Source organism: Cucumis sativus, chromosome 3 (genome assembly GCF_000004075.3).
Source record: "Cucumis sativus cultivar 9930 chromosome 3, Cucumber_9930_V3, whole genome shotgun sequence".
NCBI classification, from domain to species: domain Eukaryota; kingdom Viridiplantae; phylum Streptophyta; class Magnoliopsida; order Cucurbitales; family Cucurbitaceae; genus Cucumis; species Cucumis sativus.
This window is the reverse complement of record NC_026657.2, coordinates 12341532-12369159: the sequence shown is the minus strand read 5'-3', so window position 1 is coordinate 12369159 and position 27628 is coordinate 12341532. Positions and strand designations below refer to the sequence as shown.

At 32.7% G+C, this 27628-nt stretch overlaps 3 protein-coding genes and 1 long non-coding RNA gene across 14 annotated transcripts; all 4 read right to left on the bottom strand.

Annotated features, from left to right (window-relative positions):
• Positions 1-535: 535 nt before the first annotated feature.
• Positions 536-3693, bottom strand: LOC101206165 (transcription factor bHLH118). The gene is made up of 3 exons (XM_004148070.3): positions 3202-3693; positions 2643-2978; positions 536-2398 (listed from the first exon to the last, which is right to left on the bottom strand). Exons 1-3 carry the CDS (start codon positions 3535-3537, stop codon positions 2312-2314), a joined length of 759 nt encoding a protein of 252 aa, XP_004148118.1. The 5' UTR covers positions 3538-3693; the 3' UTR covers positions 536-2311.
• A 4909-nt stretch (positions 3694-8602) lies between these two features.
• On the bottom strand, positions 8603-13857 carry LOC101206399 (receptor-like serine/threonine-protein kinase At4g25390). Of its 10 annotated transcripts, none has more exons than XR_004215225.1 (4): positions 11621-13857; positions 10635-11012; positions 9492-10565; positions 8603-9290 (listed from the first exon to the last, which is right to left on the bottom strand). XR_004215225.1 is itself a non-coding variant. In XM_031882526.1 (2 exons), exons 1-2 carry the CDS (start codon positions 13663-13665, stop codon positions 11536-11538), a joined length of 2049 nt encoding a protein of 682 aa, XP_031738386.1. In that variant the 5' UTR covers positions 13666-13857; the 3' UTR covers positions 11299-11535. The 10 variants fall into 10 exon arrangements, 1 of the variants encoding a protein (XP_031738386.1); XR_004215224.1 differs by having other exon boundaries at positions 9492-10546; XR_004215220.1 differs by lacking the exon at positions 10635-11012 and having other exon boundaries at positions 8603-9017; positions 9222-9297; positions 9492-10546.
• Positions 13858-20405: 6548 nt separating this feature from the next.
• LOC101206634 (probable protein phosphatase 2C 75) lies at positions 20406-27415 on the bottom strand. Of its 2 annotated transcripts, XR_968946.2 has the most exons (5): positions 26773-27415; positions 26224-26601; positions 25064-25169; positions 20857-21305; positions 20406-20747 (listed from the first exon to the last, which is right to left on the bottom strand). XR_968946.2 is itself a non-coding variant. In XM_004148072.3 (4 exons), exons 1-4 carry the CDS (start codon positions 27205-27207, stop codon positions 20959-20961), a joined length of 1266 nt encoding a protein of 421 aa, XP_004148120.2. In that variant the 5' UTR covers positions 27208-27415; the 3' UTR covers positions 20406-20958. The 2 variants fall into 2 exon arrangements, 1 of the variants encoding a protein (XP_004148120.2); XM_004148072.3 differs by having other exon boundaries at positions 20406-21305.
• Positions 21351-24020, bottom strand: LOC105434847. Its single transcript, XR_968945.2, has 2 exons — positions 21804-24020; positions 21351-21723 (listed from the first exon to the last, which is right to left on the bottom strand). It is a non-coding gene; the product is annotated as an uncharacterized LOC105434847 (long non-coding RNA).
• Positions 27416-27628: the final 213 nt, after the last annotated feature.

The window sequence follows — 27628 nt, the reverse complement described above, 5'->3', positions numbered from 1 at the left end:
TACTCAAGTTTCAAAACCAATATAAGTAATAAAAATTTAGTACTTTTTTAGTTGGCTTGCTATATTTTAAAGCCTAGGTAAAAATAGAGAAAAGAAAATGAATAAAGTGAAAATATTGATTACAAAATGGGGCAAATTATATTATTCCTTTATTGAATTTTGCTCCATGCCTACATTAACAAAGAATTGAGATCATTCCATAAAAAATGGTCCTTTGTATTGTAAAAACAATTAATTATACATATAACTTTTCCAATATGGGTTATGATCTCCCTTTGGTTCAATGAACCAAAACTACAATAATGTGTGGGTTATATACCATCAAATTTAATTAATTTGATGGACAGAGATACTCTTAAGTGCACAACCAATTCTGAGAAGCATACCTAAAAGAAAGTTCTCCAATATATATATATATATATATATATATATATATATATATATATATAATCTTCTTCATTTTAGTTATATTGAAAGAGAAGAAAAAAAAAGTGTTGTACTAGATTACATCAAAAAGGAATAACAATAAGAATAATGATAACTAAGAGCTGTAAAAATGTCATAATATTTCTCCAAATACAGAAGAATGTAACATCTCCAGAATTGATGTCTCGCCACTGCCACCATATCGTATCCAGAATTTCATAACCAAAAATATACCATATGACCTTACTAATAATATAATTAAGACTAAGACTATTAATATATGTGGAAATTTAAATTTTATGCATCTTAATACCACTAAACACAAGATAACACTGAAGCTCACATGTTAAACCCTTTATCAAGAGAAAATGCAATACTTAACACAAGATTGAAGGATAAAGTTTGAATACTACAATACATCAATATTCTTCTAGATAATAATAAGAAGAAAAAGAGAAACCAAACCATTATATATATATGACCAAAAGAAATACTCCCTTTGAACACAAATAACGATTATATATATATGACCAAAAGAAATACTCCCTTTTTCTTTTTCCTTTGAACACAATTGAATTACTCCCTTCAATTTCCTTTTCCTATCTACATGACTTTTAAACATAATACTAGAGAGATAAAGGATAGACTATCTCAACCAGGTTGACACAATCATAGTACTTTTTTATACTCCGAATCTAATTGCATGAGACATTCAAAAAATAACACAAATAACGAGAGATCATAAGCTCAGAGACAAAAACAGAAGACATCTTAACAACGCTAGTTGGATGAAAGCTTTTCAGTTTAAAACTATACAAGTATCGGAATATTACAAAAAAAATAGCATATACATATCATACATCATACTTCCATTCTCATTCTCTAAAAAAAGATGATTGGCTTTCTGGGTTAATATTGATTTTTTTTCTTTTAAACTAGATATTATAAGTTTGTAGACTAATTAGAACATCTCAATTAAAGTTAACACAAACATAACACCATCAACGTCTAAAACTAATACCCAATACTTCGTAAAACTAATACCCAACACTTCATTTAGAACTGATTGTATATTAATTCGTTGTTTGTTTTTTTTTTCTTTTGAATAAGATATAATATACTAAAAATTAAATGGTGAGGTGAATATCTCGACTAAATAGATACATTTTTAACTCTTTAAATTGTTAAAACTAGTATACTTTATCTCTGTAATGTACCTATTATTATTATTGTTTTCTATTTCCACTGCTATTACATGAACTTGATACTTGTGCATGAAAAACCAATACTGAGTGCACATGCATCAAAATAACAAAATGTAGTTTTATTACATGTACATGCGCTAAGAAGTTGTAGGGAATTTAATATTCTCCAAAATAAAGTATACTATAATATACTATCTTGTATTATGCTTAATTAGAAGGTCGTTTTTCTTCAGCCTATCCTTTCTATTTTCCTTTTATTTCTTGAAGCTCTCTTCTAGCCTATTGCATGCATGTATCTTTTTTATCGATCAATGAATTTCTTTTGGTTCTAGAGATAGGTTGAGGATGCTAGAAATATGTCAATCTAGTTGAAAAATTCTGAAATCTATAATCCTTCCTACCTCTCTTATATATTATTGTTCAAAAAAAGAAAGCAATATCTAAATTTTCTCATCAGGAACATGAGTATCCAAAAGGAAAAAGGAGTGCTAGGTTTCACATATAGAAGCCAGATTCTGTACAGAGAAAAGTAATTTGTAAAAAAAAAAAAAGGAGTTAATTAGGAATTCAGAGTGAAAACAGCTGAATGTAATCACAGTTACAAACTACTAATTAAGAGAGGTCCCATTAAAAAGTAAATGATCCTAATTAAGCACAAACAACTAGTAATTAATTAAATGTTAATCTGTTACTTGTCTTAGCAGTGGCACTGCTTCTCTAAGCTTGTTTCCAAGCTCAGCCAGATCAAGAGAGGTTGGATCATTAACCTGCAAGGTTTAAACTTTGTAAGCCAGCTCCATTATTGGAAGGATAATAATATAATAAGTTCATTTTAATTATAAACCACAGTTATTCTTTGTATTATTGTTATCTCTTTTTCAAAATTTTCATTAAAATTATGCTGTAATTCTTTCATCAAAATTTTGTTTTCTGTTTTTGAAAATTGGCTATTAAAATGAGAAAAACATAATAAGATCAGGCATATATATATATATATATAATCTTAAGTACCTCGATTTGGATGGTGTGGATTGATTTGTGGTTAATTATGGAAGAACCACATCTAATGACTTCAAGCCCTTGTTCAACAACTACTTTCAAGATTCTTGAGAGGGGAAATCCATGAAAACCAATTGTTGTAATCAAGATTTCAACTACTCCTCCATCAAAACAGCTAATTTTAAAGCTACAATTTGGTATTTCTTCTAATTTTGATCTCTCAAAATTACTTGAATTATTCATCTTCTTCAATTCATCTCTTTTCGCTTCAATTTCTTTGATTTTCTTCTCTTGATGTTTTATATAGTTCACTGCGCCATTCATTTGGTCCGATATCGCCCTTTTTCCCTAAACAGAAAAAAAAAATCCATTTTCCATCAAGTCAAATTAAGAAATACCCAAAAGAAAAAGAAGAAGAGATTTTTAATAATGATTTTTAGTAACTAACAAACAAGAAGAAAAAGGTAAAGATTTTAAGTAACGAAACAAAATTTTATCAAAAAGGGGTTGCTCAATTTGTAACAAAACAACTGATCTAAGAAAACACAATAATAATAATAATAATAATTACCTTGATAAATTCAAGAGGAAGTAGGGTTCTTAGAGACATATAAAGAGCCCCCATTTCTTGCCTTCTTTGCCTCTCCCTTTCTCTATGCATCAATTTGATTTTATGATCTTGATCATCATCCTCCAAAGTTTCAACTAGTGGCTTTCTCCTCCTAGGCGTACTCAAATTCTTGACTCCATTGTTCTTATTGTTACTATTATTATGATTATCATTATGAGCAGCTCCCACAGCAGCTGAAACATGGTGCTCAAAAATCAGATCTTCTGGAATTATGTGTTGGTGAGGATTAAACGAAATCTGGAAGCACTTCTCTTCACTTTTCCGTAAAGGGTACATTATATAGATGAAAAAGAGAGAGAGGGGGAGAGAGAAGAAATTGGGAACAAAATTAAGAATTAGATGCGTTTGTTAGGGTAATATCTTGCTCAGATGGGTTTATTAGGATTTAGATAGCAAAGCAGATTCCATCTAAATCCTTCACAGACAAGATTAGCTGGGGAATGACTCATCGGCCACACATGTTATGTTATAATAATAATAAATGAATATTGTTTTTTTTATTATTAGTATTAATAATTAAAATTTTGATATGTAATTTACAATTAATTGAATGTTCAAACTCAACGACGACCAACATTTTTGTCTTGGGTAGACCATAGCATGCACCTCGGATAATCATGAGTTTGATCGTACGGTGATCTTTGTCTCTAACCAATAACAATTATTTTCCCCTAATTATTCATATGTTTTCGATCAAATTCCTAACATTTAGTTTTTGTTGCAAAAGAGAGCCTCAAAATTTGACCACAAAATCTATCACATTCTATTTCTATACGGATATAATATATAGTTAGTCAAATCTTTTTTTTTTCTATGATTATTTTCATATATATCAAATATATTAATACTTCTCTAAGCTATTCATTTATTTTTGGTTCATCTACTTTTTGTTATGAAGTTAAAACTTTTAATGACCATGTCCAATTCCATCATTAACATTCCTATATATATAGATTGATATAATGAATTAATTGTTATTTTATTATTTTGAAAAAAAATACATGAAATATAAAAATAGTCAATAAAATTAGGAGGATTTAAAGAGAAATTGTCAAAAATAGAACATTTTATAAAATATTACCTATCATATAAAAATCAACTGTAATAGACTCCGTCTTTTAGTGGTTTTGTTGTATGCAGGATAAATAGTTTATTTATTTATTTTATTTTTAAAAAATAAAATCTTAATTAAAACATGATAAAATTATATTTAAATTTGGTTATTGCTTCTAAGACAGACATAATTTTAACTATTTTAAAAATTACTCTCAAATGTGTCTTAAATTCACTTTTTCTCCCCTTCCATCCCAATTGAAGCAACAGGCATTTTAAATAACTTGTAGAAGGTAAGAAAAATAATCTATAATAATTAAGATTACTATATGATAGTTTTCATTTGATTAATTATCTTTCCACATTATCCTTTTCCCACCAACCTCAGCTCTTTATGTGTTAAAAATAGGAATGGTTCGAAAATCACATGTCCTTTTGCCACACATTCATATTGGAAAACATTACTCATATACTCTGAGAAATCATTACCCCAACCATATATATAATATATGAGGTTTTACCCAATTAATTAAACACACACATATTCTTCCCCTTACACAAAATAATCTTTTAAGTTTTTTAAATACATGGTTTGGTTTGTTGTGTACTCTTTGTATATATATATAAGCATATATTTGTTAATATAACCATTTGTTTGTTTATACTTAAAAGAGTCTATGACAACTCTGCTAGAGCAAACCACATAAGATTTTTTTTTAGTTCAATCATTGTAAAGATAAGAATAGAAATATCTTGACATTTAAAATAAAAATTGGTACTTTATACACTAAATTATGTTCATACTGGCAAACCGTATATGAAATATTGACCGTGTGCTAGCCAATGAACCATAGAATTGAATTAGTTGTTAATAGATTCTTTCTTAGTTTTATATTTTAAGATTCGAGAGAAGGAATAAAATCAAAATGAATAAGCAAAAAAAAAAAGGTAATGAAGCAGATCCTAACCACAAGATCTAAATGATTTTGTGTTTATGCTTGAGGAATCAGGCCATGATCATGCAATCTCATTTTATATCAATGAAAATACAGACTTAATTAATTAAACTCAAATGGGGTTTGGGAGTACCAACCAAATCTTCAACTACTTTTATCAAAAGCAATATAACATTATATATGCAAAATAGTACATTATAATATACATTCTTAAGCCCTAGAGCTTTGCTGTATTATTTTCTTTTTAAACTTCTTCTTTTATATATGTGTGTGTGTGTGTGGTGTTTTATATATTATTATTTTGCAAGTTTAAGTCATATGGAAGATAAAGGATATTTTAATAATGCACATTTAATATACCAACTAATTAAAGTCTTTAATTATATTCCTAGCTTGTGGTCCTGTGTGTCTCTCTTGGGTAGAAAGTAATTTAAAGGAAAAAGAAAAAAGAGATGAAATAGTAATATATTATATATATATGTCATATGGTTGAATTGCTAAAGTGGACCTCTATATGATTAAATTAAATTATTAGTCTATTCTAAATGACTAAAGCAAGTAGTAAAAACACATACCCTACAACTCCAACAATATGGTATGCATGATGAATATAAACCTCAGCAATAATCTGTGTATTTGCAAACTTATTACGTCCATTTAATAACGTTTTTATTTCTTGTTTTTAATTAGAAAGAAATAGTATTATATTTTATAATTATTTTTTTAAAAAAAATAATATTATAAATGATAAAATAAAACTGTGGTTGAAATTAAACTTATTCTCTACTTTGGAAGGAATGCATTTTGTTCGGTTAAGCATGCATTTAGTCTCAATTTACATCGATATTATTATGATATTATTGTGAAAGGCACGAATGACACAAGTAACAATTAACATTATATATCAAATTTAAAAACTTTTGAGAGATAGAAACAATTGTATTATTCTTATTGATTATTGTATCCATACTTATTAGTTGTTTTAGATAATATAAATATTTTACTTTATAAAAAACTCAAAATTTCAAATTTATCTCCTTTCTCCAAAATTTATTGATTTCTTTTCGATATGAGTGTACTTTTGTAATCCACCAAATGTCGCTATTTATATGTAATTTGACAAGCATGAGATGGATTACATGTTCGTTTTCAAGATACATGTAAGAGTGTTGGATGATTAAGGGAGTGATATATGGCTATGAACACTAAACATATTAATGAATGTCCATATATTAATAATATTTATAATAGATTTTTTTTTCTATATTATATAACTTAATTGTATTTAAATTATGAAACAAGGGAAAAACCCAAAATAGCAAAGAAAAAATATATAATAATTATCAAACAAACTTTTATTTCTAATTCTTTATTTTTTTTTTCAAATATAACAAAAGTTTATAACTTTGTCTATAAGTATCTATTATTAATATTGTCAATCTCCATCATTGATAAAATATGAAATTTTATTATATTTTAGAAATATTTTCAATAATTTCGTATTTTTACAATAATTCTCTTTTTTAAATTAAAATAATATATAAACATATATATTCCAAGAAATTTATAACAATATATAAATAAATCTATGTATTAGATTGGTTTAAAATTTAAAATCAAAATTTCAATAATATGTAAATAAATCTACATAATATATTAGTTTTAAATTAAAATTAAAAATAATACATAAGTTTAATATAAAATGATAATATATATATTGATGTGGTTTAAGCAGAGTTAAAACTTAGACAACAGTGAAAATCATAAACTCGTTCGAATTGAATTGGGTTCAAATAAATGAAAAATTAATGGGTTGAATTGGTTCATACAAGTTCACATAAGATGACAACACAACCCAAACTTAAATTAACTTTAATGCATACATACGTTCATACATAAATACATACATACACATATATATTAATTTAATTTCATGTAATTATTATTTTTTGAATAATCTATTCATCCATGACTATTAAAAATAGTTTTTTGGGCTTGGAAACAAAAACATTATATAAATTTGAAATTGAGTGGTTAATAATCTCATATATATAAAAGTAATTCAATCAAATTTTTAGGGAATCAAACTTTTATGGTCATATAAATATGGAAGAAAGAAAGCAACAACCAAAATTATCTCGGTTTCTCAAATATAAGGTCCGTTTGGATGGAATTAAAAACAAAATGTTTTTCAATATTTTAAACATTCTTTTAGAAATGAGTTCAAAATTTATTAATACATTTCCTATTAAAGTTGTTCTCAAATACTTTCAACATAGACCCTAAATTGGTCGAAGCTAACCAAACTTAATTTTGAAGTTTTTACAATAAAGTCATTAATCGTAATTTTTGTTGTACTGTGAGTTGATGACAAAGAAAATAACCATGGAAACTTATAAAAGAACACATCAAACTTTAGTAACCTAGTTTGATAATAACATTGGGACCTTAGGGGATTATATTACTCGTGTAGCAATTAATAAATTGCAATGTTATGACTTAAGGTACAACACTCTAAACATAGATCAACATGTTGTCCATGAAGAACTTCAATTGCACAAAAACAATTGTCATAACATTAATAGAAACACTCCATAATATGAAGTAACTATTAAATCGAGGGAAGCAATCCAAACAACCCAGGAAGGAAGGGATAGCAAAACAAACAAGCCAAACAATCTCAACAACCAAATCCAAAATAATATATACAATAAACAAGTGATACCACAACACTAACACCATAAAAGATGGGTGTATCTCAATTTTTTAAGTCTTTCTTAATCATACCTTTATATGCTTAGGATCTCTTATTTAGGTGTCATATGAGTTCAATAATATTCCACGTGAATTCAAACAGTATAAAAAAAAAATCAAAATAATAGTATTTTGAAAACTTGTGAGGGAGTTGAGAAAATTTTAGAAAAAAGATAGATAAAATATTAGAGAGTGGAGGACTAAGATTTGTGAATCTTACAAATAAAATGAAAGCAAGCTTAAATACACTATTTAAAACATACCCAATAAAGGGCTTTTTATATCTAAAGAACATAGTTGTAAAGCTATTACATTTAACATTAAGTACCCTTAATGTTATTCCAAATAATCTCTACGAGATGAATTTGTATTAAATACAGAGAGAAGGTTAAAAGGGTGGAATCCAAGGGCAGTGTTTGTGCTTTATTACTATGTCACGCTCAAATCGATTGGAAGAGCAAATTTTGTATAGGGGAAACACGTTCCTTCTAGAAATAGTTTTGTGAAATCAAGTTTGAAAAATGGTCTTATTATGTGATAAACAACAATTTGAAAAGGGTAATTTCTCAAAGAAAAAAGAACACTGAAAAGGGTAATTAACTATTAAAGAAAGAAAGAAAGAGACAACTTTGGCTTCATTTGGGGTGCCAATGGCCAATGGCCAATGGCCAATGGGCAGTCCATCCCTAACCTCGAGTCTTTCGGATTAGAGTACGTGTTTATCCTCAATACAATCCAAAATTACATTATTGTCCTTCACATTTAAAAGTATTTATTATTAGAGTAATTATTATTATTTTCCATACCTTAGATTTTGGAGGACAGACGAGGAGTAAGGGAGAAATGTATTGCAAACGACTTTAAATGTAGAGATCAAAGGCCCTCCAATGTATCAAAATCCAAGGCCTGAAGCCTATGATGAGATTAAGAATGTCAAAAGGAACTTTACATTATGTGGCAAGAGATCTCTCTAATCATCCAGATTTGCCAACCCTGTTCATCAAGATTAAGATGAGTTTAAAAAGTCCAGATCATACATTTAATTTGATTTTATGTATCATAAGAACTCTTTAAAATAACCTGGACCATCCAAAATGAATGGAACAGGTAAATTAAACACTGTACAGTCATGATTATAACAACACGAGCAACAATGCATAGAATGAGATCTGTATGCCTGTTTCATGCTTGGCGTACCAGCCGGTGAGGCAATAGTATTGTCGAATGAAAGCCAAACATCTTCCCCTCACTCACAGCCAACTTTACCTGCAAACTTGGTCAGTACAAGAATATGTATTTAAGTACAACGTTGATAAGTTTAACCCAGATTCAATAGCCATGATTGTGCTGACTTTTTTGGTTGAGCATTTATGCATCCAAATGCTCTCTTAGACTTGGGAAAGTAGAGGGCCAGTAAGTAATGATAATGAATGATTGCAGAACTAAGGGAAAAAGCAGGAGACTTACATTTTAAGTATCAGCAAGTGCATAAGAACAAATAGAATGTCTTGAAGAAAGCAGCTAGAGTTGTTTGATAACTTCATCCAACAAGACATATGTATCTGCAGAAGCAGCTAAACAGTCGTCGAGGGCACTGGCAACAGGTCCCTTAGTTCATGCACTGGCAACAATGCATAGAATGAGATCTGTATGCCTGTTTCATGCTTGGCGTACCAGCCGGTGAGGCAATAGTATTGTCGAATGAAAGCCAAACATCTTCCCCTCACTCACAGCCAACTTTACCTGCAAACTTGGTCAGTACAAGAATATGTATTTAAGTACAACGTTGATAAGTTTAACCCAGATTCAATAGCCATGATTGTGCTGACTTTTTTGGTTGAGCATTTATGCATCCAAATGCTTCTTAGACTTGGGAAAGTAGAGGGCCAGTAAGTAATGATAATGAATGATTGCAGAACTAAGGGAAAAAGCAGGAGACTTACATTTTAAGTATCAGCAAGTGCATAAGAACAAATAGAATGTCTTGAAGAAAGCAGCTAGAGTTGTTTGATAACTTCATCCAACAAGACATATGTATCTGCAGAAGCAGCTAAACAGTCGTCGAGGGCACTGGCAACAGGTCCCTACTTAAATTTCATTTTTCGTACCCCTTTTTATATCAATTAGAGTGCAAAAATGGGGCATCCATTTAAAACAGGCGACCAAGTATATATATTATATATAACATAAATCGAGCAATCTCTTCATTTATCAAAGGAAAAGTATTTCTAATTTGCATGGTCCAATTATTAAGCCCGAAAATTTCTACAATAAAATTAAGTAGGTCCCTAGTTAGTGTGGTACCTCCAGGGCTGGCAGCTCTCGACCCCTAAGGAAAGGTAAGCAAATGCTCTTCAAATTGGTATCTAAACTTCCCTTGCTGATAGGTGATCAATGGAGACTAGAGACTAGTGCTTTAGCTGTGTCCTCCACCTACTTTGGAGCGCTCCTTATTAGAGCATTGGAGTGACATCCATTTCAGTTAGTTGGAGTTGCTTTCCCTGATAAATTCACCCAAGTACCTGAGACGGGTTTCGGCAACTGGAAAGAGTTACCATATAATGATGGAGAAGGTCGAAATCCATAATAGACGAATAAGAAGATTTTTACCGGTGTTGAGGGATCTTGGAAAGGGATTTGGTGTGTGAAACATTTCAACACCTCCATGTGAGCTTTATTGGACAATTCTCTTAGTAACTTTCCTTTATTCTTCACTGTTAGTAATCGAAGCTCCTTCAGTAGGCTTTGGAGCCTTTTGGATGGCCTAAGTCTGTCTTTTTTTCTTCTTTTCTCTTTTTTTTTTCTTTCTGGGGGGGGGGGGGAATATGGCCCAGTGTATATATCTTCGATGTCTCTTAACAAAAGTAGTTTCCTCATCAAAAGGGAAAGAGAAATTCCAGAGCAAAAGGTCTGCAATTCTAGCTCTATTGCCAATACTATTGCTTTTCTGTACCTATCATTTCCTTTCAACTAAAGCAAAAGGCATGCCTAGTTGTAAAAAATTTCGGTCAACTTCCAAAAGTAAGTGAAATAGATTAGTAACTGCCCAACAATTATCAGACTTGGAATAAAGCAAGATTGCTTGCAGGCTCCACTCCCAAACAAGCTGATGATATTTTTAAGGTTCTAAGTTTCCGCACAAGTAGCAGTTTTGTTAATTTATTAGACATAATCTACATGTACTTTCTTCTTCTTTTTGTTCTTTTGGCGTGGTCAGAGAATAATAAGGCTACAAGAAGGGAAAAATCAACGAGAAAGCATAGTTTCCTTAAAGTAACAAGAATCTTTCATGCACTTCATCAAACTGTGTGTTAGAAGATCAGGAAAACAGAAAGTCTTCTATTTGTGTCCACCTTAACTTGTTTATATACAAATATCAATGAATTCTGGACCTATAAAGGTCATCACATCAGTAGCCGGACATAAGAACCGAAGGAATGAAGCTAAATGGAAAAACTCATTAATCAAAGTTACAAACTTTCTTTTACTCTTTGATTTGATTTTACACGAATTACCTACAAAGATGATGAATAAATTAACTAAAAAAGTGTATCAGCATATACAAGAAAAGAGTTTGTTTGAACTGACTAACTCACCGATGCTTCCGATGCGACTTAACAGGGAAGCGAGATGGAGGCGAAGGAGACAATTCAGTTGGCAGTTGGGGTGGTTCCAACCCACCCGTTAGCATCCCCACAACTTCTTTCATGGAGGGCCTGCGAGCAGGCAGTTTCTGCAGACAAAGCAGGGCAACCTTGATGCAAAGAAGGGCTTGATCTCGATCTAAAGACTGAATCGACTGATCAACCAAATCAATGAGCTTTCCAGCTCTAGCGAGATGGCGAGCCCACGATAAGAGATTGGCACGTTGGAATTCTGATAATGGTGAATTTGTCACCTGAAGGGGTCTTCTTCCAGCTATCAGAACTAATAATAAAACTCCATAGCTATAAACATCAGATTTCTCAGAAAGATCTCCACCACCACCATATTCCGGGGCAATATAGCACATTGTTCCTCTCATACTTGGCGTACTACTAATGCCACCACTCTTGGGAAAATCCCCTCCGGTCGAATCGTGGCTGGTCCCACGAGTTTTCCAGAGTTCCCCGCTAAGCCCATCTAACCACCAATCAATGCTACCTCGGCTTCCATGGCTTCTGCTTCTATTCCTCTTCTTTTTGTCTCTGTACATTTCGTCATCCACTGGCCAGAAGTCAGGCTCTTTCCCATCACAACTACCTGCCCCTTTTTGGGGCTTCTTTTTCTTCCTTTTCTTTGCAAGCTCTTCACAATACTCCTCCTTCCACCATTCCCTCACTGGCCTTCTCTTCTCCTTTTTCAGATTCTTGGCACTCTTTTCATCATCCATAGCCATCCACCACTCTAATCGCTTCTTGTTCTTCTTTTTCTCTGACTTCTTAACTGATCTGCCACTTGACGATGCAGCAATCCATTCGCTCTTCGGCCTCTCGCGTTTGATCTCTGATCCAATCCACTCCATAACATATTCCTTAACATTCCCACTGGTACCAACTCCATTTTCTTGTTTCCACCACCAATCTTTACCTGAGATACTATTCTTAATACTTTTCTTCTCCACACTGTTGGGTTCTTTCCCATTCTCAAAACTAGCTCTATCAAAAGCCCCTTCTGAGGGGGATGCCATTGCTGCAACCCCCAAAGCAGTCTCTGGTGAAGTGACATCCACCGTCTCCGGTGAAGTCTCTGAAACAGGAATTCTCAAAAAGCTCTCCGGTGACTGATCAACACCCACGTTGAATTCCTCAAATCCAGTGGTTACGCTCTCAGCTTCCTCAGCCACAGATCCACAATCTTCGACTACACAACCACGGTTGCTCTCATGTTCCTCTTTTCTTTCCTTCTTCTCCTCCTCCACTCCACCTTTTACTTTCACCTCAACCTCAAATGGACTGTTCTCTAATTTCAACCTAGAAAGCCCAAAATCCCCAATTTTGGCCGAGAAACAATGATCCAAAAGCACATTACTAGGCTTGATATCACCATGAATAACAGGTGGATCTAACCCATGAAGATGCTCTAATCCCTTAGCAATATCAACCGCCACTGAAAAGCGTTTCTTCCACTCCATAAGCTCAGGGCACTTCCTGTGCAACAAAGCATCCTGCAAATTCCCATTATGCAAAAGCTCATAAACTAACAACATCCTGCGCCGCTTTTGATCAGAGCAAAACCCAAGAACACTGACGACAAAAGACGAGTCAATCTTGGAGGCAAAGAACAGCTCGTTCTGAAATTCCCTCTCGCCTTGTAAAGACCCAGAATCCATAAGTTTGACAGCAATTTCTTTATGGGTTTGGGGGAGAGTACCATAGTAAACAGAGCCAAATCCACCTTGGCCAAGGCGGCGAGAAGGGGAGAAAGAATCGGTGGCACGGCGGAGAAGGGAGTAAGAGAAACGATGGGGAGGCTTGGAATCGGCAGGAGCAGTGCGTTTGCGAGTAAGTTTGCGGAAGAGAATGATGAGAAAGAGGAAAAGAGAGAAAGCAGCAGTGGAAGCGGCAACGATTGGAGGAAGAATATGAGAAGAGAGAGGATGATGATGGGTTTGTAGTGAAGAAGGAGAAGGAGATGGGGAAGAAATGATACGAGATGGCATCCTGAGAAGAAATTCGAAGAAAATTTAGGTTACTTTTCTGTGTTGAACTTGAAGTAAGATTAAGAGGAGCGATCAGTTGTTTCCATGATGAAACTGAATCAGAATGTTTGACGAAGAAGAAGAAATACGAAGAAAGGAAGAGGAAGAAGAAGGGGAAGGGAGCGTTGGAGTTCTTTTTTCTTTTTCTTTTTCTTTTCGTATTTAATTAATAATTTATTATTGACATTATTATTTATTATTATTTATGGGAAGTTGTTAGATTTTCCCTTTTCCATAATTACATCAAAACGTGAAAAGACCTTCGAAAAAATAAAAAAAATATCCACATTGCATCGTTGTTTCATACCATTTTTCCACTTTTCTATTCTTTCCTTTCCCCATTTTCCCATTTTCCCATTTCTTTCTTTTTCCAATGCTCTTTTACTTACCTGTATTTTAACTTCATGCCGTCTAAAATTTATCAACAATGTCATAGTATACGTTTTAAATCAAATGTCTTAACATTTTTTCGGTCATCGTCGGAGCAAATAGTCAAAAACTATACACTAAGTTATGTTGAAGGTGAGGGGAAGGAGAATTGTTTAGTTGTTGGTAAAGTTAGGTTTTAAAAACTTAACCAAACAAAAACTGGGGTAGGGCAGGCAATGTCTAAACCCCACTTGTGAGAATATATAGAATTCTGTAATTTCCCATTTCAATCAACAAAGATTTTGTGATTGGACAGTGGGGAAACATGGAGTTCAAAAGAAGGTTATTGTTTCATCTTCAACCTCACCTTCCAAATTGAAGAGTTAGTATTGAATTAGCTGACTCATTCCTTTCATCATTTTTGTTTAATTCTGAAAGTTTAGAGTGAGGATTAGGGCTCTTCATTGCTACTTATTATCTTTTATTGATACTAACTTTTGTTTAATGGTTATTTTCCAAAAAAAGAGAAAGAGGGAAGAGAAGTGTTAGAACTTCCATTTATATATAAGAAATTAAAGTGGGGATAGGGAAATTTTATCCCCACCTCACCTCACCTCTTCACCTAAGTGTAATTGTTTGACCATTAGGTTCTTTTAATCATACATATAAATGTATTTACATCAAAAGGTTTTTAAGAGATCCATAATTTGAATTCTCACTCCTATTGTTTTACTTTTTTTAAAAAAAAGTTTCACAATGAATTAAGAAATAAAGATATGAACATTGTACGTATTTTATGAAAACATTATTATAATTATTGATGAGCATTCATTGTGTTAGCCTTCATCTTTTTGCCATTAAGATTAAAAAAAAGTACATATTTTTTTCATAATGTTAGATGGGATTATTGGGTACATAGTTGTTTTTGTATTTTCTACTTTTTGTAATTTTCTCCTTAATCGTTACCGTTCAATTTCCTTCTCTTTTTTATATATATATTTTTTTGTTTATTATATGTTTTTAGGATATATAGAGTGAGAAACAAAAATAATCCAATCATAAACTATCTAATTTTCATGTTGATTTATTGTTTCTTCAATATAAGAAATACTTCTGCATTTCTAATTGTATCCAATTTTATATAAGTGAGTTACTATTATTTATTGAAAGGTCAATTTTGTTTTATAGAAAATAATGTGAGGAATTAAGATATTTATGAAAAATTATTTTAAATAATGAAACTTTTAAAAATATTTAGAAGTGTATAGTAAAATATCATACATGTGATAGACCATGATAGATTATCATTTATGTATTTGTGTATTATGATATAATCAATAGTCTATTGTAAATAGATAACAATATTTTGCTATATATTTTATTTTGTTACCTTTGAAATCTAGTTTTTATTTAAAAATGAGTTTTTTAAGACTACACAGATGGATTGAAATATATTGACTAAATAAAATTTTCCCACTCTTTCATCATTCCATGTCATGTCCACACAATTTTAAAAAATATTGTTTTGATATTTTATTGTTAAACTTTGTTGAATATTTTGTTATTGATACAAATTTCATTACAATCTTTTAAACTAATGTTTCCACAAAATGAATTTAAAATATATCTATAATAAAATAAACTTTATGATTGGAAACAAATAATACAAACCACTGATGTGTTTGATTAGGTAATGAAAGAAAAACGTATTTTTGTAGAAGTAACAATTTGATCTCTAAATATTTTAAAAAGTAACAATTTAAATTGATTGCAATAATTGAGTAATTCTACTATCAAAGTTGTCAAGATCTATTAAAAGTTTGAGATGACTTTCATCTAAAATTTACGTGAACAAATTAATACATATTTTATAATTGATTCAAGCTCGAATAGATTATATTGGAATTGAATAAATTCAAACAAAATAAAAATGATGAAACACCTGTTTGAATAAGTTCACACAAAGTTAATTTATCTTATTTGAACATTTACAATTTGATAGGATTGATATTGGAGATAAGTGAATAAATTATTCTTTCATTTCAATGTCTTTTTTAGAAGATTTGACATTAGAAGTCGTGATGACATTCTACATCAAAATGGTTTTGAAGAGACTTGAAGGTTGTTGTAGAATCTAGATAAACCAAAGCCAATAGTAATCAACTTGTGTTTGGAGAAATAAGATACCATTAATCTCCTCACGTTAATGTCATATATCCAAACTTAATTTTTTTATATTGAACGACACCTTAATCTTATGTACATTTGGTTGTGTAATATTTAGAGCTTAAGAGGAAGATAAAAGACATGAATGAACTGATATCACATCTATACGAGAAAGATCTCAAAGATAAGAAAATATGGTTAATAAATATTTAAAAGAATTGAGAATTGTTTACTAGACCAACGAGGTGCACAATATTTTTCAATAACCTAATCATAGAAACTAAGTTATACTTAACTTAGAGTAATCATACGTTGAGGCACCTTCTAGAAATTTTCATCGAAAACATGTGAGTAAGTGCAGAACATGTTGATAGAACATTTGTTGGTGTGTGATAACAACTTTGAGTATTAGAAATCTTCAAGACAAGCAAAGACGACATAGTCAAGTCAATAAGAGAGATCTCGTCAAGATGTCAAGTCTAAACGATATTTTATTATATTGCTAATAGTTTAACCTAAGGAATATATTTATAATTGGTGAATGTTATGAATGAAGTTGGAATTTGAGTGATATGAATTGATATAATATATGAGTTCATGAATAATAAGATATCCATCAAACACTGCCTTATGTTTAAAAATGCCTTGTTTTGGAAGCATGCGCTTCGCCACACCTCACCTGGCGTACATAATAATGCCATCATGTGCTTCTCATTCCTTCTTCTTTCCCCTTTTTCATTTCATTCTCTCTATATATATTTAAGATATATACATACATATGTTAATGTAAATTAATTTAGTAGATAAATAAATATATTTATTAAAAAAGAAAAGTACAAAATCCTGTTTTTAAAATATGTGGGTTACCCATCCCCTTGATTCCTATTCATTCCATTTTCCTACTAATTAAATATGTTTCATTTTATGTTCTAAATTAAATATTTCCAAACTAAAAACTTAGTTTATGTTTCAAAATATTTTTCTATTCGTCATGTTTGAACAAACTATAGTAATCTCATTTGAATTTGATTTCTTCAACCATACTAAGCTATGTAAATGTGTCAACTCAAGAACAATAATTACTAATTAAACTAATTGATATCTATTAAATTGGTAGATTTATCTCTCCCTTTATGGTCATAGATGATTTTTTATTTATACAAAACCCAATTTTTATTGTAGTTAATTTCAATTGATAACATCATTATATAAAATGGATATTCCAACTACTTGGAATTCGTACTTCACCTATCTTGTATAGTAGATTAGAATTTCAATATAATTTTTCATTTTATTAGACGTCCGATAACATCTCTCCTTTAGTTCATGGATATTTGAATCTTGAGTCGTAAAAATAGATGTTCATATATTTGGAGATGCTAGAACGTATATCTTAAATTTTTTATTGATGAGGCACATGTCATTTTAGTTTTTGTTATTTCATTTTATAATAATAAACTACTATCATCTATCACAAGTAGACATTGAAAATTGATCGTTTATCGTTGAGATTTTGTTATATTTGTAAATATTATGGATAATAATTTAGAAGAAAAGCAATAAGGGAAGTGAAGAGCAACCAATTGGAGGGAAATTTAGTGGAAAACAAAGATGGAAACAGTCATAGAGATAAGTTGAATATAAAAAGTGGAATTAGGTAATTTTCTTTTGTTTGATTTTGTTCAATTCAAAGGCTCTTTTTTTTTATTATTATTATTTTGTCAATAAAAGAATTATTAGTTTCAAATTGGTGGCCCCCACTACTCCAATTTGATAGCATTATTAAATGAAATCTTTTTTTTTTTTTTTTGCTTTGGTAGGTTTTATTTCTTCATCCTCTCATGTCTCTGTCTCTCACTCATCTCAATATTACCAATCCCTCTCTAGTATTACCTTCTTTTTCCCCCTAAGTCTCAACTTAATTAAATTAAGAAATCAATATCATCATTTCTTAAAATTAAACTAACAAAGTCAAAGGATAAAAAAAAACTCTCAACTACTCCTTTGAAAGAGATATTAACCTTTTCAATAAAAGGAAAAGAAAAAAAGAAAGTATAGGGAAAATAGGTTAAATGAATAGAATAAAAGTATATGTGTTAGAGTGAAAGGAGGTTAATAGAATTAAAGTAGTATTGAATACGAGTAAAGGTATAGTGAAGGTATGTGTTAGTGAGAGGGAGATTAGATATGAATTCTTGGACTCAATTTGTAGTAATGGAAAGAAAAATATAAGGAGGGGTATTTGAGTAAATATGGGAAAATTTTTGAGGAACCTAACCCATGACTTTGTGTTTCTAAAATCAAATATTAAAATTGAGATTCGAAGAAAATTGTAATTATTTTGATTGGTCACACGCGTCACGTGCCATTACCTATTGATGTCACCTCCACATCTCTCCTTCCTTCCTTCTTTTCTTTTCTTTTCTTTGTATAACACAAAAATATTAGTGGTTTTCTTCTCTTTTTCTCATCAAATCACCATTCATTCATTGTATTTAAATTAAACCTATAAGTTCTCTCTCTCTCTCTTTCCTTTTAGATCAACTATTTTCTTTTTAGATCAAACTACTGCATGTGGTGTATATGGGTTGTAGAGTTTGTTGGACCAACTTCAAAATTTGGGTTACTCTGACACTTTTGGTTATCTTAAATGAGTTATTTCAATATGTTTTGTCCTCATTTACGTGCAATATCTTAAAAAAAATTTCAGAAGATCGTCTAACATAAAGTTACTTCAATTAAGTACATTTAACTTGGGAGTTCCTATGATCAAACAATCGAAGAAAAAATGTGCAACTTGTTCGTTTAGGTAGTAACTTTTTAATTTTCTGAAGTCTTTCTTAACCTCCTTACATGCTCTCGTTCATTTCATGTTATTAGGATATCTCCCCTTCATATGTGATATCGTTCGTTCATGTTCTCCTCCTAAATTTGAAACGTTACATGTTTTGAACTGGATTAGGGTTTGTTAAAATGTTATTACATTCTTATTAATTTAAAGAGATTGTGTGACACGTAGCAACGTTTTAAAAAAAAATACATGTTGTTCCTGATAGACATGTTGCAAATACTTAGCTATAAATGTTTGTTATATTTACAATTTTTAAAATCGTTATTATATACTTAATTATTTTTCCTCAAATCACTGCACTAGAGTAATCAGAATGTTTAGAAATTAAAATCTCATAAATAATCAAAATTTAAATACCAAACGTTCATAATAACTATTACCAATTTAAAACACAAATAAATGCTCTTAAAATAAAAACATTAACAATCCACAAATTCACCACACATTAAAAGAAATATATTTGTTTTCAGTAATATATATATAATTCGGGTAGGTTTGATCAACTAAAAAGAAAATTTTACACATAACTCTTCACTCAACAAAAGTTGAAAAAGTTCAACTCAACATTAACCCATCCAGATTGAACATTGGGTTGTTCAAGTTGTCAAATTATTTGAACATAGGATTAAAATATGTGCTTAAGGATTAAATAACGAAATCAAACAAAGTCCAACTGGAAATCATGTATTAACAACCAAAACATCTACACTTAAAAAGTGTAAATAATTTTATAGATCCATTTGTCTATCGATTAGGGCAGCTTTTGACACATTCCATTCTTCTACTATCAAAAATAGGTTGGCAGAGTGTGTTGGGAGATTTGGGTCAACCAAACTAATATTTTGAGGGAATCAATGTGTAAAATACCTACCCACATCAACCAAAAATTTGCTTACAAGATTCAAAGTTCGTACCCATGTGCTTTTTGACGAGACTACAATATTAAACTGCAATACCCATGCTTACATGTGCTTAACCAATTTTTTCCACATGCTTAATTTATTCAAAACTCAAACAACATTAGCCAACAAAACAAAAGTGATCGTAATTATATGAAAACTATTATTAGACTACCATCAAAACTAGAGGGAGCAGATAAAACCAATACAGAAAAATAACCAAGGTGTGAAAATCTAGTTCCACCCTTAAAGCTTATTCAACAGATCAACTATAGATGAGAGAAACAAAAATCTTTCACTGGAGTGTAATCTTTTGAAAACTCAATAAAGAATCTGGAAGGACAATCGAAGCATGTTCCTAATGAATTGCATAATAATATAGTATTCCCTACTTCTGCATTAAAAAACAACATTCATTTACTTGAAATAATACCAACGAATCTCAATCTCACCAACCAAGTTCTAATAAAAAGATATGATCAGATGTTAACATGTGACTTCAACTACCAACACATTCTAATCAATTATGTAACCAATGCAAAATATACCAAGCAAGGCAAAATATACAACAAACCTTGTAATGATACAATAACAAAATGTTGTCCAATGTAATTCACAAGCAAAAAGAAGAAAGCTTCATCTTTTTGAGATGTAAGACCATGCTTGTATCCACCATAAAAGCTCCTCAACAACATCATGTGGCTGGAAGAATGTTGGATTATATGAACACAATTCTTCCAATCATCAGTTCTTTCGTGCTTCATGATGACATAGAATACCAAAACATTCACTCATCAGACTCTACAACACAACTTTCAACTAATAAATTCAATCGCAAACCTACTCATTAGAGAAATAAGTTCTCACCTACGAGGGGCATATATTAATGAATCATGCCTCCTCCAATCCAGAACAAGGTTGTGCAAACGTCCACATGGTCAAACCTTAACTTCTTTTCTTTTTTTTTTCTCAACTCCTTTTTAGATCAATAACTATGACACTGATGTTGTCTGTACTTTTCCGCCCTAAAGCAAGACGAGTTAACAATGCAGCAGCCAATGCACTTCGAGAAGGATAAGAAGTTCCAGCCGCTTCTTCTTCAATTTGAGGCACAGCATTGAGGTCTATTGTAGTAGTAGTAGTAGTAGTAGCTGCCACTCCTTGGAGACATTCACGAGCTACCTCACAAGCCAACTCACTTGGAAGAACATCCCACAGACCATCGCTAGCAAGTATTAAACATTCATCCTCTGATTCTCTTTTGGTGAAAGTAACTTCAGGTTCCGATATTACAACTGACTTGAGATATTTGTCCCCTGTTCCAAACGTCACCAATGTGGAAAAGCAACAGTTATCGATTCTTTAAAAGAAAATTAATCAATAAACAAATTGTTCATTACAATCCAAAGATCAATACAATACACTTATAACATTCGTGTAACATTAGACAAAGTAGAAGCTTATGACGCAAAAAGGCAAAAAGGCCATTTATCTCGCAGAAAAATATTTCTAGATAAAGAAAAAAAAATTAACCTAGAAGATGAAAATATGAAAACTTCAAATGTTCATTCTGATCGTACATGAATTGAAGAAAAGAAACAAGAGAATTGCATTCCTTCATCTCTATCAACCATACACCTAAATCCATTTACTCCCAAATTCGACGCTCGACCCTCAAACCTCGAAATATAAATACAAAGACACTGCCACACTTTTATGAACCTGTAATCATACCTGCATTAGGTCATATGATCAGTCAGTCACCATGATATCATTTTAGAGTTCCTATAGCACAGTCAGCAAAGAAGTACAACCTTCTTTAAAAAGTTGCCAAAGTTCCTAAAGTTCTCCCAACTCCATTGCTAGCTAGATTCTTGTTGATATAAAGATTACTCTGTCGAACTATTCTCAATGTGCAACTTCAAATTCTCCAAATATGTTAGCTTCTCTGTAAAATAGCTTGAGCTTCCCAATGTGTACTTTCACTTTTCAGGTCAAGTGAGGTATCTCTCGACATGGTATTAGTTTATTAAATATATTGATGTTTGGACTAAAAAGACCTTGCAAAAGATATCAGTTTCTCAGCCTGGACTTGCACGTATCATTAAAATATTACAGAAAGCATGCATTAATAAAAAAATATACTGGCCGAACTAAAAACACTAGTTCAACACCTAAAAGTTCAAGGCTCATATTAAAAATTTGAGTTTCAAATCCATGGTAGTACTATTCCACAAGTAAGAAATATACTTAGATCTCTCATCATGAGATCCATTGGTCGATTGCAAAGCTTCCATATTCAACCAATTTTCACACTATAAAAAGCTGCTCAAATTCTAACAGAGAACTCACAGTTCTTTCTTTCCAAATATCATTACATATGAGCATCAGAAATCTTGAGTATGTGGCCTATATGGCGCATATGGTATTTCCTCAATCCATAAAAGGATCAACTTGCAGATTAGCCTATATGCCAATATCTTATTTCTAATCCTTGATGAGTATCAACATGTTGATATCAGTCATCGGCTGAAGCAACCAACCACCCATCTATTACCTTTTAACTTCAAGAATAGAAACTGATGACCATTCTTATTATGGTTAAGCAGCTACGCTACATTGAAACTTGATTTGTTAGTATCATGGTACAAACCACTTTCCAAATGAAATTTATCAAGTCAATTCTTCAAAATCTGTAACCAGGCTTGTGGTGTATGTATAAATTGCTGATCTCTTCAACCTGATAGCTTAAACCTTTATCCAACACTAACAATCTTCAGCCTGATCTTTCAACAATAAAGCATACGAATCATCAGACAAGTTCTGAATCTTCTGATATCAGCTTAGTCTCATCTTTAATATCTGCTGTGAAGCTTACACAGTTGCATCTAAAACCGAATCTAATCTTAAGCTGGTGCCACATCAGTCTACCATTTCCATCTTAGTGATAAGACAACAAACAAACCCACATAAGCTTCAATATATGTATGCATATAGGGAAAGGAGATCCCCCTGCTTGAATAAGGTGGAAAACTTAGCACTTTTCAAATCCACATTGACACTTCTTAGCTTTGTTCATCAGCCGTATCCACTATATCCCGATTTCAAAACGTCTAGAAAAAGCAATAAATTCCTGATAATAAAACCTACTTATTTCAAGTTCTCAAAAATGAAGTCCAGAAAAAAACCATAAGTGAACAGTCAGAAGTATTATGTCAGCTCAAAGGGGAAGGAAACCTCTCCATGTCTAACAAAGTATACAAGTACCAAACATTCGTTTTACTATTATTATTGTTGTTTTTTTTGGTGAAATTACAAACTTAGTCCTTCAATTTTAGGCTACTGTGGATTTTGAGGTTAGTCTAGTTCTCAATTACATATGATGTCACGAGAACCTAGAATTGATAAAATTTTGAGTTTTTAAGGACCAGCTGGATCCAAAATAAAATGTTTGAGAACCTATTAGATAGTTAGAAAGTTTAAGAACCAAAAGTTCAGGGACTAGTTTATAAACTTATCTTTTTTATGATGGAAAATACCCTGTACACTAAAGAAAAGCCAAATAATAGGAGACAAGCAAAAACCAAATGTAGAAACGAAGAGCAGGGCTCCAATCCAAAAGGTCTTGAATCTAAACTATTTAATAATTTTCATCATAGTTATTGACCAACTGCGAAGTAGTTCAGACAGACAACAAGCCAACATTAAAACCAACTGACATAGTTGTCACAAGATTTGTCCACCGGCTATATCCTACCATATCCTCATCAATCACCCTATACTTGCTCAGAATGATCCATTAAACCAATCATTTCTTGTCAAATAAACACATCACTTACACTCCCTCTCTTGCCAAATCCAAGTATTTATCATGGAAATCAAAGAAAAGAAAACTATATAACTGTACACACACAATCGAATGAAGTAGAAATGTAGCAAAATGTTCTCCATAGCAGTCAGCAGAGAACGACATGTTGATGAAAGTACAGTAAGATAACATCATTGATTTAACAAAAAAAATGAAGTGAATGACCAACCAACAGGGATACTTGCCAACATGACATGATTCTGCAGGATTCTGCTACAGTAACAAATTGATTTTCGAAATCTTTACTCTGCCGATTGTGTATTTCATCACAAGAGGAAAAGATCCCTCAACTGGTATCGTTATAAAGGTCATTCAAGTTGCATGAAGTTAGAATCCATATTGAAGGATCTGAGGCTTCAAACTCTTGAAATGGTTCCTCGAACAGAAAAAAAAAAAGTGTTTCTAAATTACAGGACATTTTTTTATTGAGATTCTCACAAAGAAAATTTATTCTTGATCCTTAAACTCATTTGTTGAGATTTTTCTACTTTCATCACGTCAAAGCCGTAAATACATTGCAGTGTGAGCATACAACCCCAGAGTGACAAAGTTCTAGGACAAAGGAAAACTGTTGATGGTTTAATGTCTTGATTATTATGTTATGCACCTAATTATTATCACTCTGTTTTCTTTTTCCTGACAACAGTTGCATATAATTTCCTCCCAGGAAAGAACTCGTCCCATTGAATCAAATTTCTTAAAGTACATATAATTTCCTCGAAGAAAATAACTCATCCCATTGAATCAAATTTCTTAAAGAGAAAAATGGTTTTTTAAGGGCATGGAAGACTGAACGTTTTCTTTTAGAAAAAAAAAAAAACAAAGATATTTTAGCCTTAGACATTCCAAGTTTAAGAAGGTCTTCTACAAAGACACTGATAAATTTTTGCCTTTATTCACTACCATTCAATGATCCAACAATTTGTAGATGAGAAAATGCAACAAATGCATTTTCCTTCACAAATCATATACTTCACATTTCTGCCACAAAATGAAATGTTGTCAGGTAACCAATTTCCGAAGTATCACAAGGCTTCATCAAGCTCAATGCTTCAAGATGAGACGTGGGGTGAGAAGAAGCAAAATCAGATTTATTCAGATCACACACAATAATCAAGAAACGGAAATTCATTGAGGATGTCTAAGCAACTTCAAAAAAGCAAATAAAGTTATATGACAATCATTCATAGGAGCAGTAGTTATTACCTATCGCACGGGACATGGCAAGGATTCCTTCAACACGGGCTCCATTTACGAAAATCACCCGTCCTCCAGCAGCTTCAATCCTTGCTAGCTCATCATTTCTATCAGGCTGAGTGTGTAAGGTTATGAAAATTGTGAGGAAGTATCATATGACCATCATGAGACTACTGCTGGAAAACATACAGTAAAAGAACACACGGAAATTAAATAGACCAAAACTACTAGAACACACTCAGAAATAAAAGCCGGAGCCAGCATACAGGTTACCCATATTCTATCCATCTAAAATGTAATACTCTATTGGAAAACTGTGTGGAAGAGTATGGGGTGAATGATCACAGGAAACCAACTCACATGACTTAGGCCTCTAAAACACATTTAAACAACAGAAACAAAAGCCAACTCCGTGGAATTACTGAACAAGAACATTTATAAGCAGCAAGGTTAAAGTCTCAACTTCTAATCACATAGGAATAAGCCCAACCCATCATACAACACTTCCAAACACACACGGAACAGTGTGGATAATAACAAATAGTTTATGGTAACTTATCAAACAGTTCTGATTACACACATTTTCAGAAAGTTATAAACATGTAAAGTTTCTTCATTCCACTTAACCAACCACTTTTTCCCCGGCATAGATGCAAGAGTGGAAATACATTTAAACTTGAATCGAAGAGCTAAAACCTGTTTGGTGACCATTAGGTTTTTGGTTTACGAAAATTCCGCACAGATACAAGTATGGCGAAGAAATAGTTAGAAAAGGGGACCCAAAGAATTAATTGCAACAAAAGGAGGCCAGGATCTCTATAGCCACAGCCAAAGCAACAAGTGTCGTAACAATAATAATGGCACGTGAGGATAACTATCCATAACATAAATCAGACGAACTGATATAGCTGTTAAAGGATGGGACATAATTTGCAAGAGCGGTAAAGATTGGGGGAAAAAACAGAAGAATAAAATGGCCAAACGAATGAGAATCCAAGGGAAACCTAATCAATCTCAAACTAAAGCAAGATATAAACTCCAACCCCACAATAAGATAGCACCAAAATTAGACAAACAAATCCTTGGGAGTTATCATCTCCCCAAAATTGACAGCATAGCACGTGTCCAGCAAACAGATCATTACAGGTCAGTAGCGAGATAGAGTAAACCTTGTGATCAATAGAAAGCGGAATGGCTGTCCCTCCTCGGCAAAGGACGGCGCGTGAATCGCCGCAGTTGGCGACTATTATGTGATCCGGCGTGAGCACAGCGACGACGGCGGTAGAACCGCCTAGAGCCACCTCCATGGGATGGCAACCACACTGACCTCCGACGCTCCCACAGGCACAAGTACTGAGTGCCACTTCGTCCATTCTCTCAAAGCTCCGCCGCATCACTCTTCTCCAAGTCGCCTCCTCCTCAAACTTAACCTCCTCCCCCGCGCTACTTCCGCCGCCGCCACTCTCATTTTCCCCGCGAGTGCTAATAACGCGCGAAAATTCCTCCTGTACGAACACGTGCATCTTCTCCCTACATAATGCTGCCACCTGTCCCATCCAACAAAGCAAAGCAAATTAGAGCATGACAATGACGGTAATAACCTCACTCCCCTGGGTTGTAGAGAATGATTCAATGTGTCCTCAATGGTAATTTGAACTGCGCAATTATTATCTATTTACTGGGAAAATAAATTCTAAACTTTACTATTAGGGCTTTACGTGAGGGCCTCCATGTCCATCGTAGACGGCGAAGAAATGCACCACTTGCCGTCGGAAATTTTCTGAACCAAGAACGCACGTGCTCACACATACTGCATCCTCCATCTCACGTGACCTCCCTGAAACCGACATCATCCCAAAAACCGGCTGGGGTACCGATGGTGAAGCTCTCACAGTTTTCACGTCCTCCCCCGATGACGAAGACGATGAAATCTCCGGATTACCGTCGCCGTCCGTTTTCTGACCACGCTTCTTCTCAAAACCGGAAGTACCAGTTTGATTCTCTTTCTGGTGATGAGCGGTAGAAGGCGATGGATTCGCCGACGATACTGTTGCTAACCGTCTCATCTCTATTCTACGGCGCCGGCGCTCTCGGCATTTGGCCGGCGTATCTTCATCATCTCCGCTAGGCATACTACAGTGAACTTCCGTCATCGGAATGGACCGAAGCAGGAACTGGCGGTGAAATAGCTCTGGGTGAGAAGAATCATATCGAAGGAAGTGTTAATATGAAGCTGGCAAAAGAAATGGTGTGCGGAATTTCGCTCAGAAGAAAACGTGTCGCGGTTTTCCTCTGTGGGGGAACTTTCCGAGCCTTGGTTCTTCGTGGAGCAGCAAGAAAAAAAGAGAAACTCTCGGGCAACTCTAATTCTACGGGCAGCTACACAGGCTGCCCCACCCGTCTACATCCGACCTCTATTTCATGTTGTGAAGACACGTGGTACTCATGACGATCCTCTTTCCCTAATTCCTTTTCCCTTTCCAGTCAATTTCTCGTATCGCGAGAATTTTCCCCCGTGGACACGTGTCAAAAGTGCTCGAAAAGTGGAGGCCCATCTTGCCAGGACGATACTAG